Source organism: Lampetra planeri, chromosome 1, assembly GCF_965212315.1.
Source record: "Lampetra planeri chromosome 1, kcLamPlan1.2.h2, whole genome shotgun sequence".
NCBI classification, from domain to species: Eukaryota; Metazoa; Chordata; class Hyperoartia; order Petromyzontiformes; family Petromyzontidae; genus Lampetra; species Lampetra planeri.
Window position 1 is genome coordinate 4,968,896 of NC_136107.1, and position 21,013 is coordinate 4,989,908.

General features: G+C 45.1%; 1 protein-coding gene across 2 annotated transcripts in view; it reads left to right on the forward strand.

Moving 5' to 3' along the window:
• LOC144731568 (pleckstrin homology domain-containing family M member 1-like) overlaps positions 1 to 21,013 on the forward strand; it is a 68,438-nt gene that overhangs the window by 20,263 nt on the left and 27,162 nt on the right. For both annotated transcript variants that reach the window (XM_078612845.1, XM_078612760.1), the window contains exons 6-8: positions 486 to 664; positions 1,694 to 2,435; positions 19,049 to 19,194. In XM_078612845.1, coding sequence (XP_078468971.1) covers positions 486 to 664; positions 1,694 to 2,435; positions 19,049 to 19,194 — 1,067 coding nt within the window. The remainder of the gene's footprint in view (positions 1 to 485; positions 665 to 1,693; positions 2,436 to 19,048; positions 19,195 to 21,013) is intronic.

A 21,013-nucleotide genomic window follows, 5' to 3' on the forward strand; every position in this document is an offset into this window, starting at 1 on the left:
TCTCTAAATCTCAGGGAAGGGTTTCAAGTCACTGATCCTATAAAGTGGTCTTTGTGCTCCAACAAGCTTAAGCAAGCTCAGGGAATTCCGATGGTGTTTTTTCCCAAGTATAATACTGGCAAGATGTGACACTCTTCTTTCATTTAGGGGGTGCAATTATGAAGTCTAGCAATATACTCTGGAACTGACACCAACAGTACCATTGCTAAATGCAGACCAACATTGTTAAAAAAAATCGACAGAATGGTCTGATTTGAGCTAATGATTGAGTGCAATGGCGCAGCCAGATTTATTACCTTGGGTGGCTCGGTAATGAATCGTGTTAATGCTGCTGGATTTGAACAATGGCACATATCCAGAGTACCGGCAATGAAAAATACAATCTGTTTACACAGACGTCCTTAAACAATTAGTGTGCTGCTATTAACCTATGAGTCCAGCATTGACTCTTAACACCACATTAACTTCCATTGCCACCCCCTCAGGCGTCTACAACCCATTTCAAAACATCCTGAAGATGGGCAACCTGGAGAAGCGCACGGGCACCATATTGCTGTGGAAGGAGTACCACTGTGTGCTGGCGCCCATGTCCCTGCAGCTCTTCAACCCAGGCTCAGAGGTGCACGGCAAGCCCAAAGAGGTCTACATGGTCGCTCATTGCCAGGCGAGTTCACCTCTTGCCAGAGTTAAAGTCGCGCACCAAGACACGCAGAGACAGAGATCCCATATTTTAGATTCTGGAACATAGGGTAAATTATGTTGTGGATCTTGCAGTGTTATTAACAGTTTCAAAAGTATTCACTGGGCACTCTTATTTCCATTCCCTTTCACGGCTCATCAAGAATAGGTTGAAGCAGATATGGTCGTACATACAAATAATTCACACCTGTAATTCAGGGTTAGAGTATTACGAATGTTTATAAAATTATCAAAACCGATGAGCTGCAAGGTGGCCAGAAGAAGGAAGTGACGAGAATGGGTTTTTGACGACATTTGTATGGACATTTAATCTTTAACCCATCGTATATGTGGATATTTAAATAGTGGCTTCATGTCCTTGCAATGTCCCATCAATTATGCATCATGTGCAGTTGTACGTCATAAAATCACTGGTGAGTCTACCATGAGTTTAATCAGCATGTTATTGTTTTTTTTAAATGTATACAATAGGCTTATCTCCACTTCCACCAAGTTGTACGGCTTGTATGTTCATAATCAATGTTGATGGCGTTGATCGATTGCTTAGCGGGCACCTACAATGGTTAGTAAGGTATATTAGAGGGTGGTGTGGCCAGCATCATTATATAGTGCATGGCTTGGAATTGAACCGTGGTTGCTGGGATTATAGTTTATTGCACTAATCATTGTACCAGATATCTCCACACACACACACAAACACTGACGGCACATGCACGCGTACACACATTGGCTTGTTCGGCATTTATATAGGCAGTGGTGCTGCTGGCTTTAGATAGCTTGTCATTGCTAGGAACATGTAACGTAAGTGCTAATGCGAGTGAAAAAGGGCAGTGCTTATTTCCGTTGGCATCTCTCTACCAGTGGAAGAAAAGCCAAACTCCTGCAACGATGTGAAAACGAAACAATATTTTAACAATCCATGTATTGTAAGCATGGCACAATATATTTACAAGGCATGATCTGTTAATGATGGACAATGTGTTGTGCTGTGCAGGGCGTGAGTAGAGGCGGCAGTAGCAACCTCTTCCAGGTCGGAGGTGGAAACCGCTGTTGCCTGGAGCTCACCTACTCGGGCACTCGCATACACCTGCGTGCGCCCTCAGAAGAGCAGGCAGACGACTGGGTTGAACGGCTGCAGGAGGCCATCACCGCCATGCAGTTCTTGCCAGCCGATGATAACGACACAACAATCCAAGGACCACAAAATCACTGCACATCTGGACCACCGCACCCAGAGCCCACGGTTGATGAAAGCTGCCTGGTACAGCCACTGCTACACGGTGTGCTAAAGGTACAGCAGATACAGCAAGAGGAGACAGCAGGCACGGGGCACGCATGGAAGTCATTCTACTTCACGCTGGACAAGGACACACTGTGCCGCTATGCCATGAGCGATCGCAACGGCGCCCCTGTCCGCACACACGGAACTCGCGAGCTACGGGACGTGGAGAGAAAGCGGGGTGCGCCACGCAGATTCAGCATTGTGTTGGGCAGTGACACCCTGCACCTGCGTGCCGTCAGTGAGATGGAGGCACGCCTGTGGGTTTACACGCTCAGACGCGTGCAGGGGCAGCAGACAGGGTCAGGGGAGCATGGCAGCAAGAGTCCAGAGCGAGCATGGGGGCGCAACGGTGAGGGTGAAGAAGAGGGCACCACTATCACCAGCTCCTTCCTCAACCTGCTCACCGAGCTGCCCGCGGAGAAAGGCCTGGATGCACAGAACTGCAAGTGTGCTGGTGAGATGCATGCGGCAGATGCGATGGCACTCTTAAGATTGTATTTACTTCTCTCAAGTAGAACTCATGACAGCATGGTAGTTGAACTGTGCTGAAATAATCCAAAATATAGGAGAAAATTGCATTGTGTTCACATGTTGGGCTATACTGGAATGCTGATCTTTAATAGGAAGTCTGACTTCGAGAGATTTAATTTTTTATACATTTTTACACCAGAATGTCTTCCTGCTGAAAAGAGCAGTGGTGTGGCATTAATGTGGAATATCCACATTTATCTGTTGGGATCAAGTGGATCCTGAGATGGCCACTATTGATTGCATAATGTGGTACCCAGATTTGTTGACCCTGGAGGTTTTTTAGACCAATTCAAGTCCCATTTGGGATTCAAAATATCGGCACCTGACCACATGACACACCTAGATGGTGCTCTGGCAGAGGACAACTAATTCGCAATTTGAAGGTCACATGTTCAAATAAAATGTGAGTTGATTCAGTCTCTCATCCCTATGTTCAATGTGATTTAGATCCATTGTGTGGGAAGCCAATGGTAGTTATCTTACAGATGGAATGACCCATCAGAGGAATGTGGAATCGTCACCCATGGCTCAGGACCACCAATGTAGGTCTGGCTGCCCCTTTGCGTATTTGATCAAGGAGACGCTTTAATTTGTGTTATTTTTTAAGCACACAGATTGGCATTTATGGTTAGAATGAAGTCCATCCAAAATTGAGTGTAGGTTAGCATTGTCATAAATCTGGTCACATTTGCCATGTAAAGTTATATGATTGTACATTATGGATAAATCTGAAGGTAAGAATGATATTTGCAAGTATAATACGAGGTAGCAGTGTCATGTCTAAACACTTGGAATAATGTTTCCATGGTTGCTTGACCACCACGGAGCTATATGGGTCTGACGTTTTGAGGCTCTGTAGAACTAGCTACGGTGTGAGTTTACGCTCCAACAGAGGGCAGTGTTGTGTTAATGCTGTTTGGCCCCAACTCTTACTAATCAGCTTGCATTAATTAAATTTTTGGCTATGTAAAACAAATTCATTATCAGAATATATGAAAGTTTTTCGGAGTTTTTTTGAGTTGGCAACAGGGAGTTGACTAAAGCTTGTATGTGTGTTCGTATGCATTTTCGTATAGGGCTTAATACAGGCACGTGCCAATTCACTTTAGAGATTCGATGAATCGTAACAATTTAGGTTTGCAATAAAAAAAAATGTTTACAGTATAATTAGTTATCATATTTTGTACATTCGCCTGAATATAAACTTAGCTTATAGCTTGCATAGTTTGCAAACATTGTACAGTATATCTTTCTCATACACATGTTTTGATGCATGTATTGCCAGCTTAATCAATTATGCACTGATGCATCGCTCCAGGTCTCGTTAATGTGAACTAGAGATGCAAGTTGATTACCAATTAAGAGTTTACAGTGAAGTGAGGTTTACAAATTAATTTAATTAAAAATTTATGCTATCGAGTGCAACATGCCTTTCAAATTACCCACCTTATAAACACAACGTTGTTATGTCACAGTAGTTAGAGGAATGGATGCAATCTTAGTAGTGTGCTCTAAGGTAATGAGTTTACAGTTGATCGTCTATTATCCAGCACCACGAGATTTATCTAGCTGCATCCAACATTATCCGGCGGTCCCGGGCCGATCCGGCGAAACCTGCAAAATCACTGTAACTCAGTCCGGCTATTGGCACCATGCGCATGACAAAAAAAAGTAGTTATTCTTGATTTCAGTGTTCATTATTATATGCACTACATACAACTTAAACAATGAAAGTACTGCACCCCATGCAGAGTCTTCGATATTGGAGTGGTAAGTACGGTGCAGTAAATACAGTACCTTTTTTACAGTAGGAGGTTTATTTTTGGCTATTTTATTGTTTAGGTATGCCAATTTCACATCGTAAACAAATTTAAAACACAAAAAAACAACACCTAAAAGCATAATTTCATACAAAAATGTGGAAAAATAAGCTATTTTAAATAATGATGTGATTATCCAGCATTTTAGAAAATCCGGTGCCCTCTTCCCCCCCCAAAGCCATCAGGTAATCAATGATCTGTAGTTTAATACCCCATGTAAATGTGCTCACAAATATATTTTCGCACACCATTAGCAGGATTTCTCATTTATAAACAAAATAGCAAGCACTGAATTTATTTCTACATTGTGTGACTTGGTAGTGATGTGGTTAAAGCACTTGTCTCATAATCTTCATTTGAGGAATTCTTCAGCCCATCATTGTTCCAGAATGAATAAAGTGAGTACTGTATTACTTTATGGCAGTGAGCAGTGGTTGTCCTTTGGTGCGACTGGCTTCCACCATAGGAAAGTTGAATATCCACCACTGCCTCAAGACCACCAACAGAGATGTGCAACCGCCCCATGCACATTCAAGCACGGGAAATCTTTAATTTATTGTGATTATAAAATTATATCTATCTTTAAAACCGGTACAAAAATCGTCAGTCGAAAATGTTATCCACAAATCAAAACCCTAAAAAGTGCAGTCCTTGTTGCTTGTTCAGATCCTGCAGATTCCAAATGACTTTGTACAGTTTTCCAATGACTGCAGATATTGTTCTGCCTTTAATCCCTTGAGGGAGGATGGGGAGAGTGGAGGAGATGGGCTGGTGATGATAGGAACACATCACCTGGCCTTTGTGCATGTGCTGCTTCTTGCAATACTCTCAGCCGACAGCAGAATACACACCATACATTGGTGTGTATTCTGCTCCTTAATAGATCATTTGTCTGTCAATATCAGTCCAGCAAAGTTTTGTAATTCTGTGGGATGACTGGGTGACTCAGAGGGCTCATATTGCCCGTGTCAGAGGTGGCCGACCGTTTCAGACACCTGTGATTACAGCAGGTTCTCAGATGCAGCTTATTTTATGGTAAATAAAGAAATCTCTTGTTAAACGTTTACTTTTCCTCTTACTCAAACCTGGTTACGGAATACATCTTACCAGTGTCTGCCTCAAAACTCTCACTAATTGGCTTCATAAACCCTTAACCTGAATGACCACCCATGCAAGGTGTGTATTGGTTCAGTAACTCCACAAAGCTTTATTTGATTCTATGTGTCAGTGGGTACAGTTAGTTCTGCCTGCTTTCCTTGTCTTTCACTCTGCCCTCTTCCATCTGTTAAGGCTTTGGTGCTGCCACTGCTGTTGATATTTGCCTGTAGGTATTTGCACAGCCCTGCCAGATACAACTTTTGCATTGTTGATGTTTGCTTAGCCTGCTCACCACTTTTCTCACTGGCCTAATGAGCAATTCATATAATAATTGGCTTGCAATTGTTTGGGTGTGTTTTATCGCCAGTAATACTTGAAAAACAAGTGGACGGAAAATAAAAAAGTGGGGAAAAGAGCAGAGAGAATTGTGCATTAGCCAGCTGAACTATAGGGGTTGGCCCCGATCTGTACCTCTTCAAAGCGGCTGCTTTCCTTACTTAATATGAATGATAAACTCTGCTGCCATGTAGTGTATGAAGCTATGTCAAAAATAAATCTATGTTATTTTGACTGCCATTTTTTCCCTACTGTTGGAAACTGCTTGGCAGGCAAAGTGCTTTATCAGCACTTTGAGCTGACAATAAACGTCTGCTCCTCACCAATCACACGGTGGGCGAACATGGGGCAAGAGTGGACTTAGCCAGGGGGTGTGAAGCCTCGTGTAATGTGTGGGCCGCAGGGCTGTGGGGTTTTGTCCACAAATGAGAGAGGCTGTTTAAAATTTCACAGCACCTGTAACCCTATTCATGCGAGTATTTGTGTTTTCGTGATCCCTTGGAACATTATCCATATCTGATAAGTGTAGTGCCGGACAGTACAATGCGCTGAAAATAACATTTTACATACGTGCATGCAATGTATTGAGGGCTGACATAAAATAGCCTGGGATAGCCTATTTTAAATGCAGTGTTAAAATTAGACAAAAAACGTAATGCATTGTCATATGTGCACATCACAAATAAACAAAAACCCTACCACGATCACTATTAACACTGCCTTACAGTTCGGCAAAATAGAAAATTGCCCTTCTCTTGTATAAATGGAAGCCTATAGTATTTCTTTCATATGACAATGTTAAGGATTCAATTAGTAAGTCTCTTATTTGTTAATATTATATGGGGTGTTGCAACATACTCGTATTTCAGCACTTGGGGGAAAGGACCGGTGGACCACATGCAAAAGTTTTTAAAGTTGAGAGAGATCAGTCATGATGACCCATATCAAGCAGCTGGGGGGGTGGGGGGGGCTCGTGAACAGCATATGGCTTTTCATCCTGTTGAACAAACTCATCATATGCGGTAGAAGCATCTTCAGAAATGTATGACACTAACTTTCTGTCATTTTCTTGATGTTATGAAGATGACAATATTCTTCAACTCTTCACAGTAAGTCACATTTTCTTACACGTTTCTTGAGTGCATGACAATACATCAATATCGTGACTTAAAATGTATGGTAGGAAGTGTATAAGGCTTTGTTAAGTTCTTTCATGTTGGTTAACTCAAGGCATTCGTATAAATGTTTGCCTCGAAGGCACACGTCCATGCATAGAATGATATTATCTTGTAACCTTCTCACTTTCATTCTAGTTACAATGAGTAATTTCGGAAAAATATTTTACAATCACATCTATAATAAAAAAAAATGCATATCACTTGAGCACAACTCGGTATACCTTGTTTTGTTTATTATGGGTCTAAATATGCCACCCACTTTAACAGTTAAAGAGCTTCAAATATATTTTTGGCAACATTATTTAGTTAACATATAGCGTGTAATTAACGTGTTATTTGGTTATTTATCTGTTAAACTGTTGTATGACATGATTACTAAAATAATCTGACCAAGTTGCATTGACAAGAGTGCTCATCCTGCAATCATATGATTGCAAGCTAAAATCACAGCCAGGTGTTCTACTGAACCCTCCCCATGGACGTTAACAGGAGCCATCTTATGAATAAACCTGGTCCCTACCATAGCAATATCAAATGTTCCCAACTGGTTTTTGAAAAAAAAATTTAACAGGTAAGACCCACTAAGCTATATAGCTCTTTTTCATAAGCAAATTTGCCACAAATCATAGCTCAACGAAGTGGCTTAATTTCTAGCAACCAAATACTCTTCATGCATGTTTCTAAATGTGGAGGGGAAAACCAGAGGACCTGGAGAAAAATTTATGCGACCACAGGGAAATCATGCATACTCCAACTATACAGGCGTCAGGGTTGTGATCGAACCCAAGACCTACTGCATAACAGGCGAGGGAGTTAACATTTTTCCACCGTGGCATTCATTGGATGCCAGTGGAGATGAATGCCCCCTCAATGCACCTTCGAGCATTGAGACACTGACTGGTGAATTTTGTGCTTCTATAACACAGAAAAAAAACTAAGTTTAGCTGTAAACAGTATCTTGAGAGTGACGCGTGTAAGCTGATCCAGGCTCTCTTTCTGGGGGTTGTCTGTGGTGGCTTGACATTCCTGGGAACATGGATGAAACTGGATTGGGCCAAGTAAGCTTCGCAATATGAAATGAATGTGAACGTTAAATTCAGAAATAATCTTAATTTCTTCTATGGCACCTTTTGCTTCAAGTTCTCAAGGTCCTTGCACAGTTCTTGTATTCGTGAAATAATTTAAAATACAGAGCAAGAATGAATAAGGATTTCGTTTTACTGATGGCTTAGAATCCAAAGTAAAATGTCCAAATGGTCGCAAAATCAGTTTAAACACTGCAGGTCACATTGACACCGATATTAAATGAATTAAACACATTGCCCGGGTGATTAGCCACAAAGTTGGTAATGGAGATATCATCTACAATTTAACAAAAAGTAACATTCAGCAACATGTGAATGGGTCCCTATATATGAACGTGTTGTGTTTCCACATCTGATTTTAGCTTGGAGTTGTGACAAGCCAACCCAGCTCATCAAAGTATCAGTTTGTGAGAAGTCTACATTGGTCATTCTGTAGAAAAATGGCCACTGTAAGAAAGAAGATTTTTTACCAATCGTTTTGAGCAGCCATAGGAGATGAGCGCCCATTCTTGTTTTATCCAGAATGCACAGACATTTGTGTTATATATATATCAGCTCACAACAGTGTGATTGTGAATTGAGCTTTCTGTCAAAATGGGGAGCACATTGGTACCTGTTCTTGGGTAATTTTTAGACTTCCATCAACTTTGACTTGGCAGAATTGGTGGTGAGGGCGGAGGTCGGGCCATGCAAGTAGGGCAGCCCCCTGTCTAATAAAATGCTTCCTCGCCTGGTTGGTTTGGGAGTCTGATTAGAGGGGGTTCCTGTGTAATTCTAGATCTGCCAGGGGATTACACCTGGCGTGCACTTTGTCCACATGCGCACACTGAAAATCATTCACTACTCACTACTAACCACACTTTTACTTGTGCTATTAATGCCTAACCATTGTCGGATCTGTGTTGCTGATTGTATTGATGTTTGCAAGAGGTCAGCAATATTTATAAAACATCAATTTCAACCATGCACAATACACCCTGTCAACCACACTCTGCACATCGCACCCCGCATATCACACCCTGCAATATATATACACGAAAGTCAAGGTAGAAGTGTTTGCATGCAAAAAGGAAAATTACGAGATGCCTATCCACTAGTCGTTTTTCATCATTATTGAAACGTCCACATTTCCATACTGTGGGGGTCTTACTGTTGATAACAAGTGACCCTGAAACAATGTTGGTCCAAGTTGATGACTGAATCCAGCACACAAATTATATCTCTACCAGGCCAGATACATCAAACACTTCAATATTAACCCTCTACCCTGTCTGCTGCAACTTGCTTATGTAGATAGTTTGCCAAGATTAACATGATATTTCCGACTGGGAATTAGGAGAAAATTATTTTTTGGGGCTTTCTGATGTTTGTTTACTGGAAGGACATCCAGTAACCAAAGTAATGGTGTAGTGATAATGATGTTGATCACACAGAATTGTGTTCATCCGGTCTGTCTTTCTGCCATTGATGTGGGTTTAGAATTTAGATGCATCCTGATTAACACACATGGTGAGCAATGGCTCACCTTTTTTAAATATAAATGTAATTTTTTGTCTGTCTGTGTGTGTTCGCACGCTTGCGAAGGATTTAGCTCTCAAACGGTGGGGTTTACCTGAAAAAAAATAGCCAGGTACCACGCCCTAAGCCCCGTGGTGAGCAAGCGCTATTCCGTTTTCCCATCCGTCAACTTAAAAGTAGTTTATTAGCGATTTAGTGCGATTTATCTTGATTTCTTACATACGCTCGACCAAACCAATTCGCACGCCTTCGGTGGGGGGGACGGCCCCTGCCAAATCATACACGTTCGGTGGGGGTGAGGGGAAAATTTTCTTTCACGTTAAAAATGCTATAAAAACACACAGGTAAATTCTTCACAGTGTGCTGTCCTCTTCTCCCCCCCCCACCCCGATGCGTGCAGTTACTACTATAGAGTCCGTAGATAATAATATTATAGCGCTTAGTATTATTGTAGCGCGGGCGGGGGGAAGGTGGGGGGGGGGGCTGGGGTAGTGGCCCAGCCCCCAGCCTGACAAGGTGCCACCTCGGCCGGCTGAGTAATCTAGGCGAGGCCAGGGACTCTGCACGGGACTAGGCCTCACCACGCCATTTTTTTCAGGTGAGTACTTTGTGCTATATAGTCGATATATACTGCTATAGAGTCAGCATGTACTACTGTAGTGATAGCAGGTACCACCACAGTCAGTATGCAGTGCTTTAAGCATAGCAGGTGCCACCACAGTATGCACTGCTGTAGTGAAAGCAGGTTCCACCACAGTATGTACTGCTGTAATCATAGCAGGTACCACCACAGTCATTATGCACTGCTGTAATCATAGCAGGTACCACCACAGTCAGTATGCATTGCTGTAAAAGCAGGTACCACCACAGTCGGTATGCACTGCTGGAGTGATACCATGTTCCACCACAGTCGGTATGCCCTGCTGTAGTGATTGTAGATACGGCTATCGAATTGGTAGATACTACTATAGAGTTAGTAGATAGTAAAACAGTCAGTATATACCACTACGGTCAGTAAATACTGCTACAGTCAGCACATATTACTATTCAGTCAGTAGATACTACTACGGTCAGTAGCTACTTCTATAGAGTGAGTGGATACTACTGTAGAGTTACGAGATACTGCTATTCAGTTACTAGTTACTATTATTGTCAGTGGATACTACTGTAATAATTCTCCGGAGACGGATTCGGAATCGGTCTTCTTTATTTTCACTTCACGGTACACTTGTTCCCACACGCCCCGTTGCTGGCAGACAACGGAGAGCGGCAGACTCCCACAACTCCCACCGCGCACGTGGCACCCGGAGCCCCGTTCGCGCGTGGCTCTCACCCCGTTCAGTTCCCCGTCTCCTCTCGATCATCCCTCTCTCCTCCCTCTTAATCCCTTCGTCACGTGGTCCCCCCAGCCAATCCTCCATGGGCAATCTCGACCGTTCTCGATGGTTCCCTGTCACTCCCGGGACCACGCCTCTTATCCGGATCCCCATTAGCTGGGGCCCCAATGGCTGGGCCAATCACCCCTGATGACATGCCGTGATCACGCCGGCCCCACGCTCCCTATCTCGACCCTTATTGGCTACAAGCAGGACCGGCAAGCCAATCCCCCACGTGAACCCACTATAGCTGTTATTACATCACCCCCCCCCCGGTGAAAAAAAGTAGCCGTCTCGGCTGGGAAAGGGTGATAAACCAATTCCGAACACATTATTAGGGCACCAAGGTGCATTTAACGATACGAGGGTGAACCGGCGTCCCTGCGCCCAACAACATTTAAAAAAGTCACCCATACAACAAGAATCACCACATACATTAGGGCGCCCCTGCAGCGCAGTAACAACAGGGAAATAAACGAACGATCAAACATTAACGAAACGGAAGAGATTTCGACCGCGTACGCGACGCGGGACCCCCTCCGCTTCCAGCGCATGATCCCCTTGCTTCCGGATGGACAGGAGGTGGTAGGCTCGAAGAAGAAGTAGGTTGTTGATGCTTGGTCACGTCCAGGGCAGGTCTCATTGGAGGGGGGGCGGCTGGGGCCGCCTCAGCCCTCAGAACCTGTTCATCTGTAGGAGGCACAACACAGTCCCCCTTGGGATCAATGGATGTGACAATCGGCGTGGTCGGCTCGACGGAACCCGGCAGGTCAACTAGTGGGGATGAAGGGCCGACACGCGCGTCAACATAGGGTTTAAGCCGTGAGGAGTGGACATACCACCGCCGATTTTCGTACTGAACACGGATACTCTGCAAGTTCCGAACATCCACTAGTGTCACAGGCCCTCGCCACGGCCTGTGCAGCTTGGGGGATGTGCCCGCCGGTACCTGGGGGCAGTGGAGCCACGCCCGGTCCCCCACTGACCAAGACATGTGAGTATGCGATTGACGCGCATAACGTTCGTTCCTTGCCTGAGCACGGGCCGTCGCACACCGGGCAGCCTCTCGCGCCTCCGTCACTCGTTCAAGCGAGTCACGCACGTGGTCAGGCAAGGAACGGGACGGTCGCTTACTCGGCTCACCCAATTGCACATCGATGGGTGGAACATTTTCACGGCCATACATCAAAAAGAATGGTGAGTATCCCGTGGACGTGTGTGGAACCATGCGGTAAGCCGCTAAGACGCCTGGTATGTGCAGGTCCCAATCGGTTTGGTTTTCACTGACCGTGTGACAAAGCATAGCCGAGAAGGTGCGGTTGAATCGTCCCACCATACCATCTGTTTGTGGGTGGTAAGGAGAAGTGCGAATTTTCTTCGTACCCAACGCGTCACAAACTTCCTTAAGCAATTTGGAAGAGAAATTCCGCCCTTGATCTGTGAGCAGCCTCTCAGGTGCCCCCTTGTCCATGACATACCCGTTCAAGAAAGCGTCGGTAATGGATGCTGCCGTCTGGTCGGGCAGAGGCCAGGCCATCGGCCATCGAGAAAAATATTCCACCCCGACGAGAAGGTATTTATTGCCCCTCGCCGACGGGGGAAACGGGTCCCAGAATATCGAGAGCAACCAATTCGTTAATGCGGGACACCTCAATGGAACGTAACGGTGGTACATAGGGGTTCCGAGGCGGCTTCCTCTTTGCACAGTCCTGGCATGAGCGAATAAAGTCCTTGACGTCTGCCGTCATACCGGCCCAAAAGAAATCCTTCTGCAGCGCGGCCAAAGTCTTTTGGACACCGAGGTGCATCAACTTATCAGCGTGCAGAGCACGAAGCAGGTCGTAGCGAAGCGAAGTAGGCATCACCAAGCGTGGTCGGTCAGACAACCCGTCAGTACACATTAACAATCCCGACTTGCCTCGGAACATCTGCCATTTCCAACCCGCCAATTGAGATTTTTGTTTCCCTATCAATTTCCGTAGCGGAGACAGCGAGGCATCAGCCTCCTGCTCACGTAGCCAGACCGCGTGTGGTAGCCGTAAGATATCATCCGTGTCCACCGACCCTTGCTGGTCGTCCTCCTTCGCTTTCGCCCCTGCATCCTCATCCGCTATCGCCCCCATAACCGGACAAGGCGAGGTGGCTGGTGCCGCACAGCGGTGCGTGCCCGTCAGGCAAGTGCACGGAGGAAGGGGCGGCAGCCGTGAGAGCGCGTCAGCGTTCGTGTGACGGGTCCCCTTCCTGTATGTAATATCAAAGGAAAATTCCTGTAGCGATTCCAACCACCTAGCCAATTGGCCTGACGGTTGATCTAATTTCAAGGAGTATTGTAAAGCCGCATGATCTGAGCGAACTAGGAATTTCCGTCCATACAGGTACGGCCGGTACAATCGGACAAAGTGAACAATTGCCAAAAGTTCCCGTCTTGTCACACAATAGCGTGTTTCCGCAGGGGACAAAACCCGGCTGCCGTACGCCACTACTCGCTCTACCCCGTCCTTACGTTGCGACAAAACGGCCCCAATGCCGATATCACTAGCATCCGTATCGAGGATGAACGGCTGTGAGAAATCTGGGTAATCCAGCGTTGGCGCCGTGGCGAGGTGGTCCCGAAGTGCCATAAAAGATTTTTCCTCTTCCGCTCCCCATTTAAACCTTTGATTTTTGCCAGTCAGAACGTGTAATGGCTTTGCCAACGTCGCAAAATTTTTAACGAAGCGGCGATAATAGGAAGCGAACCCAATAAACCGCCGAACATCTCCCACCGAAGTGGGTGTGGGCCACTCTCGTACACATTTCGTTTTCAGAGGGTCAGTGGATACGCCGTCCGAACTGACAATATGACCCAAGTAACGGACAGAGTGTTGCAGAAGGTGGCATTTTTTAGGTTTAAATTTAAGGTCAGCCGTACGCATTCTTTGAAAAACCGCCTCTAGACGTTGGAGGTGTTCTTCGAACGTGCGGCTGAAAACAATTATATCGTCAAGATATATGAGGCACGTTTCCCACTGCAGTCCTGTCAACACCAATTCCATGAGCCGCTGAAACGTCGCCGGTGCCGCATTCAAGCCCATAGGCAACCGATTAAATTCAAAGAGACCTTGCGGCGTGCGGAACGCCGTTTTCGCCTTCGACTCATCGTCGAGGGGAAGCTGCCAGAACCCCGAGGACAGGTCAAGGGTGGAAAAAAACTTAGCACCCGATAAAGCGTCCAACGAATCATCCATCCTCGGTAAGGGGTATGCATCTGCCACCGAAACTTTGTTTAACCGGCGGAAATCAACACAAAATCTTGTACCACCATCTTTCTTCTTTACCAAAACGACGGGCGCGGCCCAAGGGCTGTTGGACGGCGAAATGATGTCCGCCGCCAACAATTCATTTACCGCTCCGCGCACGTGATCCCTTTCCGCCGGGCTCATGCGATGAGGGTGCATACAGATGGGAGGCATCGCACCAGTGTCAATATGGTGCGACAAAAGCGACGTGCGGCCGAGGTCCAAATCATTTTTACTGAAAACATCAGTGTACTGTATCAATAATGAACGCAGGGCGTTCCTTTGTTCGTTCGACAAGGAAGAATTTTCTCCGCACAAATCAGCGATCCAACGTTCTTGAGAGCGATCGTGTGGGGGCCTACCAGCGGGCATTCGTGCGCGCGGCGCTGCGTTGCAAGAGGCGAAGTCGGTAGTGGCGTGAGCCAACACCGACCCCTCCGGAACAATAACGCGGTCAGGTCCCCCATTTAACACCTGTATAAAAGGTGCTTGACCCGGTCGCACGATCGTTTGTGCCGCCGCTAAAGAAAAGGATTTAGATGCCGAATTCGATGGGGATAGCAGCACGCCTTCTGCACCCTTCCCCATTCGAAGGGGTTTACGATAACGCAACGGTATTAGCATCTGTGCTCCCGGTGGTACTTCTACCGTAGCAGCAACAACGGCAGTAACTGCGTTACTTGCAGGCGCGCTGGCCAGCAAGGAAGGCAGGAACGCCATTCGACGACCCCCCGGCATTTCCAAACAATCCTGGTCGACTCGTATTTTCAGCGGCATCCGACGCAGGAAATCAGTACCGAGTAAGCATGGAACAGCTAGCGAGCGAGAGATCAATACAGGTCCTGCGGCGGTAATATTCCCGATAGTGATGCTCACATCTGCCTGGCCACAGATACCCATGCTTCCCCCATTCGCGGCGACACACGCATCATTAACCTTACTTATCTGCGACGCAGGGATGGACAACAAATGAAAAATAACATCAGAAATGATGGTGGCCGACGCACCCGTGTCCACCAAGATGCGCACATCAACGCCGTCGATGGTACCGCGTACCTTCGACGAGCCCGAAGCCGCAGCTACAACCCTGCGAGCCAATTTTTTCCACTGCGTAGCAGAGCGCGTAACTGTAGCGGGGGAAGTAAATTTTTCCTGAGGAGTGTGAGAATGAGTGCGAATGGATGGGTGATGTGACAGGACCTGCCGGGTGTCCGATGTGTGCCGACTCGCCCGAGGTTGTTGCGGCTCCGCAGTAGGTGGAGGAGATGGAGGTCCCCTCGTCGGAGGAGGCGACAGTAGAGGTCGACAGCGGCAGTCACGGGCGAAATGGCCCCGTCTGCCGCACTTGAAGCACGCCGCCGACGTCGGCCGGCGGTCGGACGACCCGGCCCTTGCACGCGGACGGCCCATGTAGTTGCCACGCTGGTCGCGCAGCCGCCGTCCCGGAATCCCGTGCGAAACAGCAGCAGCCAGCATGTCGTCGTCGCCCGAGTCGTCGGAGCAGTGGACCACCAGTCGTGGAGACCACCCCAAAGGTGGCCCGTCGATCTCTGGTTTCCCCGTCCACGCCGCCATCTGGTCCCAACGCCTGATATTAAATTTTGCGTCCAGGCAGCGCGCCACCCATCGCGATGTAAGTGGTTCGTGGCCGCAAACTGGCAGCGAAATCTTGAGTTCCTGAGCCAACTCCAGCATACGGGAGAGGATGAGAGGATCCAAATGGTCGGCCGTCGCGTCGGGGTAGGCAGCCATGGCCAGCGCCATCAACGCCCCACGATAGGCCAACGGCGATTCCTCCGATGCTCGTCGACGTAACATAAATTTTCTGGTGGCCGACGTCGGTGGGTCATAGAATTCCGCCATCTCCGCGAACGCGTCCCGCAGTGTCTTCTTCTTGGCCGCCGGGATGGAACGGAAGACCCCCACAACTCCCACCGCACACGTGGCACCCGGAGCCCCGTTCGCGCGTGGCTCTCACCCCGTTCAGTTCCCCGTCTCCTCTCGATCATCCCTCTCTCCTCCCTCTTAATCCCTTCGTCACGTGGTCCCCCCAGCCAATCCTCCATGGGCAATCTCGACCGTTCTCGATGGTTCCCTGTCACTCCCGGGACCACGCCTCTTATCCGGATCCCCATTAGCTGGGGCCCCAATGGCTGGGCCAATCATCCCTGATGACATGCCGTGATCACGCCGGCCCCACGCTCCCTATCTCGACCCTTATTGGCTATAAGCAGGACCGGCAAGCCAATCCCCCACGTGAACCCACTATAGCTGTTATTACACTACTATAAAGTTTGTAGTTACTACTATAGAAAGAAAATAAATTGAATAATAGAATACGACGTTTCGATTGCAACACAAGCAATCGTCATCAGGTAGAAAACAAACCTAGTGAACTTAGAAATACCATGCAATACAACACAGAGTCGGCTAACACAACAGTCAGCACCTTACCTGGTTGATGACGTTCTTCCAAAGATTGCTAAATTTGAGAGAGAGAGAGACAAAGCACAGACACGGAGACACACAGACAGACACAAGCAGAGAGACACAACAGGGCCAGTAGATACTACTACGGTCAGTCGTTACTACTACAGTCAGTACATAGTACTGTAGGGCCAGTAGATACCACTACAGTCAGTAGTTTTTACAGTCAGTAAATACTATACAGTCAGTAGCTACTACTGGCTCAATACATACTCCTGTACAGTCAATTGATACAACTACAGAGCCAATAAAAATACTACTTACTCTGTATGTAGGGTGTGTACATATATATACGCTGGGGTACAAATATTTTTTAAGGGGGGGGGGGCGAAAATTTTCGGAAACCTTTTATATCAACTATTTACCCCCCACTTTCTATAACTTTTTGGACTGCAAGCCTCTTATAATTTTGTTGGTGAAGAAATAGACAAACGGCCCACCGGCCTTTCACAATAGCTTAGTATCTGTGTTTGTATATGTAAGGTTATTAAGATGAGTTTTGAAGAAAACATTTTCGCCCGGGCTACGTCGGGTACTTCCCGCTAGTAAGCTCTAAAATGTGAGCCGTTTGTTCCTTGATAAATGCATTATTTGGCTGTCACTGAGGTGTTATATTTTATCTTTGCCAAATAATGTGTGAAGAATATTTAAATAATACAAATAAGTCCAGTGTACAGTTTTACTGTGTTTTTGTCTCCGCACAGATATCTCCATCATTTCAAGTAACAGTTGAGCGTGTTTATTAGAGATGGCAAATATTGCGCTTGAGCTGCTGTATGTAGGCTCATTTAAAACATTACCGTATTAATTTAACATGTTTTTCATGGCATGATAATATCGTTTTTGTGCTCCAGTTGAGTGTTGGCTAAAGCATTGCATTTTTTTTTCAAGTGCCTTTTTTAATGTTGAATATAATCGCTGGATCGCCAATTATTTGTTTGAACCATAAAAAGTGAAAACCTCTCCCTACTCAAACGAGCCCTGGGGCAGTGCTCATAAATATTGGCAGCCCTGAGCAACTGTGAGAATATCAACTGTTCATTTCCCACAGAGGCACTTGTTTGTCTGAATCCAGAGCGCTTGTGAACCAAGTTGACCTCCAAAATAAAAATACTTATCACAGTGCCACATGGATCGATATAAAAAAAAATAAGGTTCTTGTAGTCTTTCAGGTGGCGGAGATCGATGTGCCGTCAGTGCTGTGGATAAACACTTTTCTCACATCGTTTATTAGCATTACGCACAAGTGCATTTGCATTTTGTTTGACGCGGCACAATATGATGTATCTTACTGGTGTTCATGGATGATTCATATCTTGGATGATTCATCTATGAAAATTGGAAGTGCCACCATTGCAAGTCAGTTCATATTGTGATACACATTTTAATTTGTTTCAAATCAATTGCTAGTTGTAAATAGTGTTTTGAATATTTCAAACATTATAAAAACCATTATATTGTTGACAATGTAATTTTCTTTCATACTGGTTTTTTTAAGCGCACAATCACTTTAGCTTAATTTTCTGAAGTGACAATATCATCTGTAGAATGAGTGTTCTAAATAATAATTGTCTGAAAAAGAGATATTTAATTGTTGTGCATTTTTAATGTTTTGTATATTTGGAACAGTTCTGTGTAATTTTCATCTCTGGTGTGCCATCAGTGAACGCATTTCCATAAATTCCAATTTTTACCAGGTTTTCTCAGCTGGAATAATCATATTTATTTTATTTCAAGAGCAGATGTCTATTAAACATGCAAACAGGATAAATAACTGCAATGAGAGCTATATAAAACAGCCCATTTTACCTAATATATTGATGTCTCTAATGATAATGACACTAAATGAGCATATTTATTTCCATGTGGAGCTAAATTCAAATAGTCTAATGGCTCTGGTAGTTTGTGCTTGTGTTAAAGCTTCAAGGCATCACTGCTGAGTTTCAATGTATGCAGCCCTTCAGAATTAATCTAGGTTCACAAGTATAGTGAGATTGCAGTGAGTTCAAAGACATCAGCCCACTAAGGAATACACTTAGACATTTGATTCCACGTTCAGAGTACCTCTACTGTACTAACTTGGTACCACTGAGATTCTGAGCTCAAATTCAGGTTTTAGCCCCTGGTTATTAAACCAGGTTCTCAACTGCAGCAAGTCAGCAGCTTTGTGATGAGCATCTTAGGCACATGATGACCTCTGCGGAATCCACAAACCGTGCCAGCAAAGCACTTGGCTGCAAGCATGCATGCTCTGCTCTGCAAGGACATCCATACCGATTTTTGTGCTTGGCAGTCATTGCTTCTATGGGCTCCATAACACTAGCTACCCTCCCCCCCCCGTTCCTTTAATTCTCATATAGGTTGCGGCCGGGAGATCGGATTCTGCTATGGTAAAGCCAAGGTGTGCTCCTACAGTCGGCGCTACTACTGCGTGCACTGCCACGCAGACGATCTCGTCCTCATCCCCGGGCGCGTGCTGCATAACTGGGACGTCAGTCTGCAAAAGGTAAAGTTAGCTTTTGAAGCCGTGAGTGGCCCTTTATCTTTTAAAATGAGACATTGCCAAAAACCACGTGCCTTATTTATAGTTGCATACCAAGGTTGTGTATCTTGGTCTGCCTGACACCCATCTGAGGCTTCATAAATGAGAAAAGAGAATGTAAAGTAACAGCCAAGTGGCATTTGAGGTGTTCTGCCTTAGCGCCATCTAAAGTCAGTACTGGAATACAAACTCTTAATGGGTAGCACGTGACTACTTGTGTGCAAATAAAGAGGAAAGTGTCGTAGTCGTTATCGGACACGCCATGCTTCCCGAGACTAGGTGACGCGCTGTTACTGCGTCTTACAACTGTGCTCTTGAGGCATCCATGCTGCTTCAACACTAATCCAAGGCCACACAGGAGATTCCCTGCATTGACAAGGTGGGAGCCCCTTTACCCCGCCTACATTATGACGCATGCTGAATGGTAGGAATTTGAAGATGTAATTGTGAATTATATATTTAAAAAATAAGGAATCAAAGAGACTGATATTGAGAAGCTTGGATCGTGACTTTAAGAATGAGAGTGACTTGATTCTAACAGACAAATCCCAGATTGAAGCATTTCTGTCTTCACAGGAAGTGAACACAGACTGGATGTGATCCAATATGACCAAAGAGGGCAAAACTAACTTCAGGAAATTATAAGATGGCATCTATAAAATCTTAGGCATCTTCTAGCTGATTGTAGGTTTCATGTTAATGCAAAGCAACACATTGCCTAGAGAATCAAATTGATGACATAGATGTCACTATTAAATAATTCATGAACTTACATTCCAATACACTACTAGTGAGCGGAAGGATTCTAAACCAGAGTAAATTTCGATTTAAAGCTTTCGTGACTGCAGGGATTCATATTCTTGGTTCTTTCGGTAAAGTCACGTAGAAGGGAAATAATAAAATATTAAAAATAAAACAATAAAATTCTCACGACGTTTCGATTGCAACACAAGCAATCATCAGGTGGTTTTCCACCTGATGATGAGAATTAGATTGTTTTTTATTATTTTATTATTTTCCTTCTACGTGACTTTACCGAAAGAACCAAGAATACAAACAGAGTAAGTTGTCTGAAATCATAAAGACATGTTGAGAATTATTCAAAGGCACGGATATGCGAGACTGAAGGTTGAATACACAGAACTCTGTAAAATTATTAAGAAGCAAATGAAAACAAATTGTGGAACACAACTCGGAGAAATCATTGAGGACGTCATAAGTTACGGGATCATATTATTGGCAAAATGGAGGTTGATGATTGGCAATTCACACTGGTAGCCCTTTGGGAATTGGATGGAATAATAACTCACTGAGATAGAATCTTAAAATTCGTGGAGTCATTTTATGCAGATCTCTGTAGAATAAACATGCATTTAGCTCGGGAATAAGATCATCTCTCAGGATGAGGAAATTTTAAACAAGTCATCTCTGCCCATTCAAATATGAAAAAGCTGGACCGAATGCCATAACAATGAACATCGTCAATGAAGGGGGGACCAACTGCTGAAGCACAATTAGCAGACTTGGTGATGACTGTTTATGGATAAATGAAATGCCACAACAATGGAATGATGCCTTACTTGCTCTTTCATTCAATATGAGAACTGAAACTGACTTGAAAAACTGGAGACTCATTAGCTTCTTATCACACGTGTATAAATTGTTCAAGAATATCATTTGGAACAATATAATGAACATATTGCAGGCCAGCCAAACACGAGGGCAAGCATGGTTTGGGAAAGCTTGCCCTACCATAGAGCACATACATACTATTAATCATATT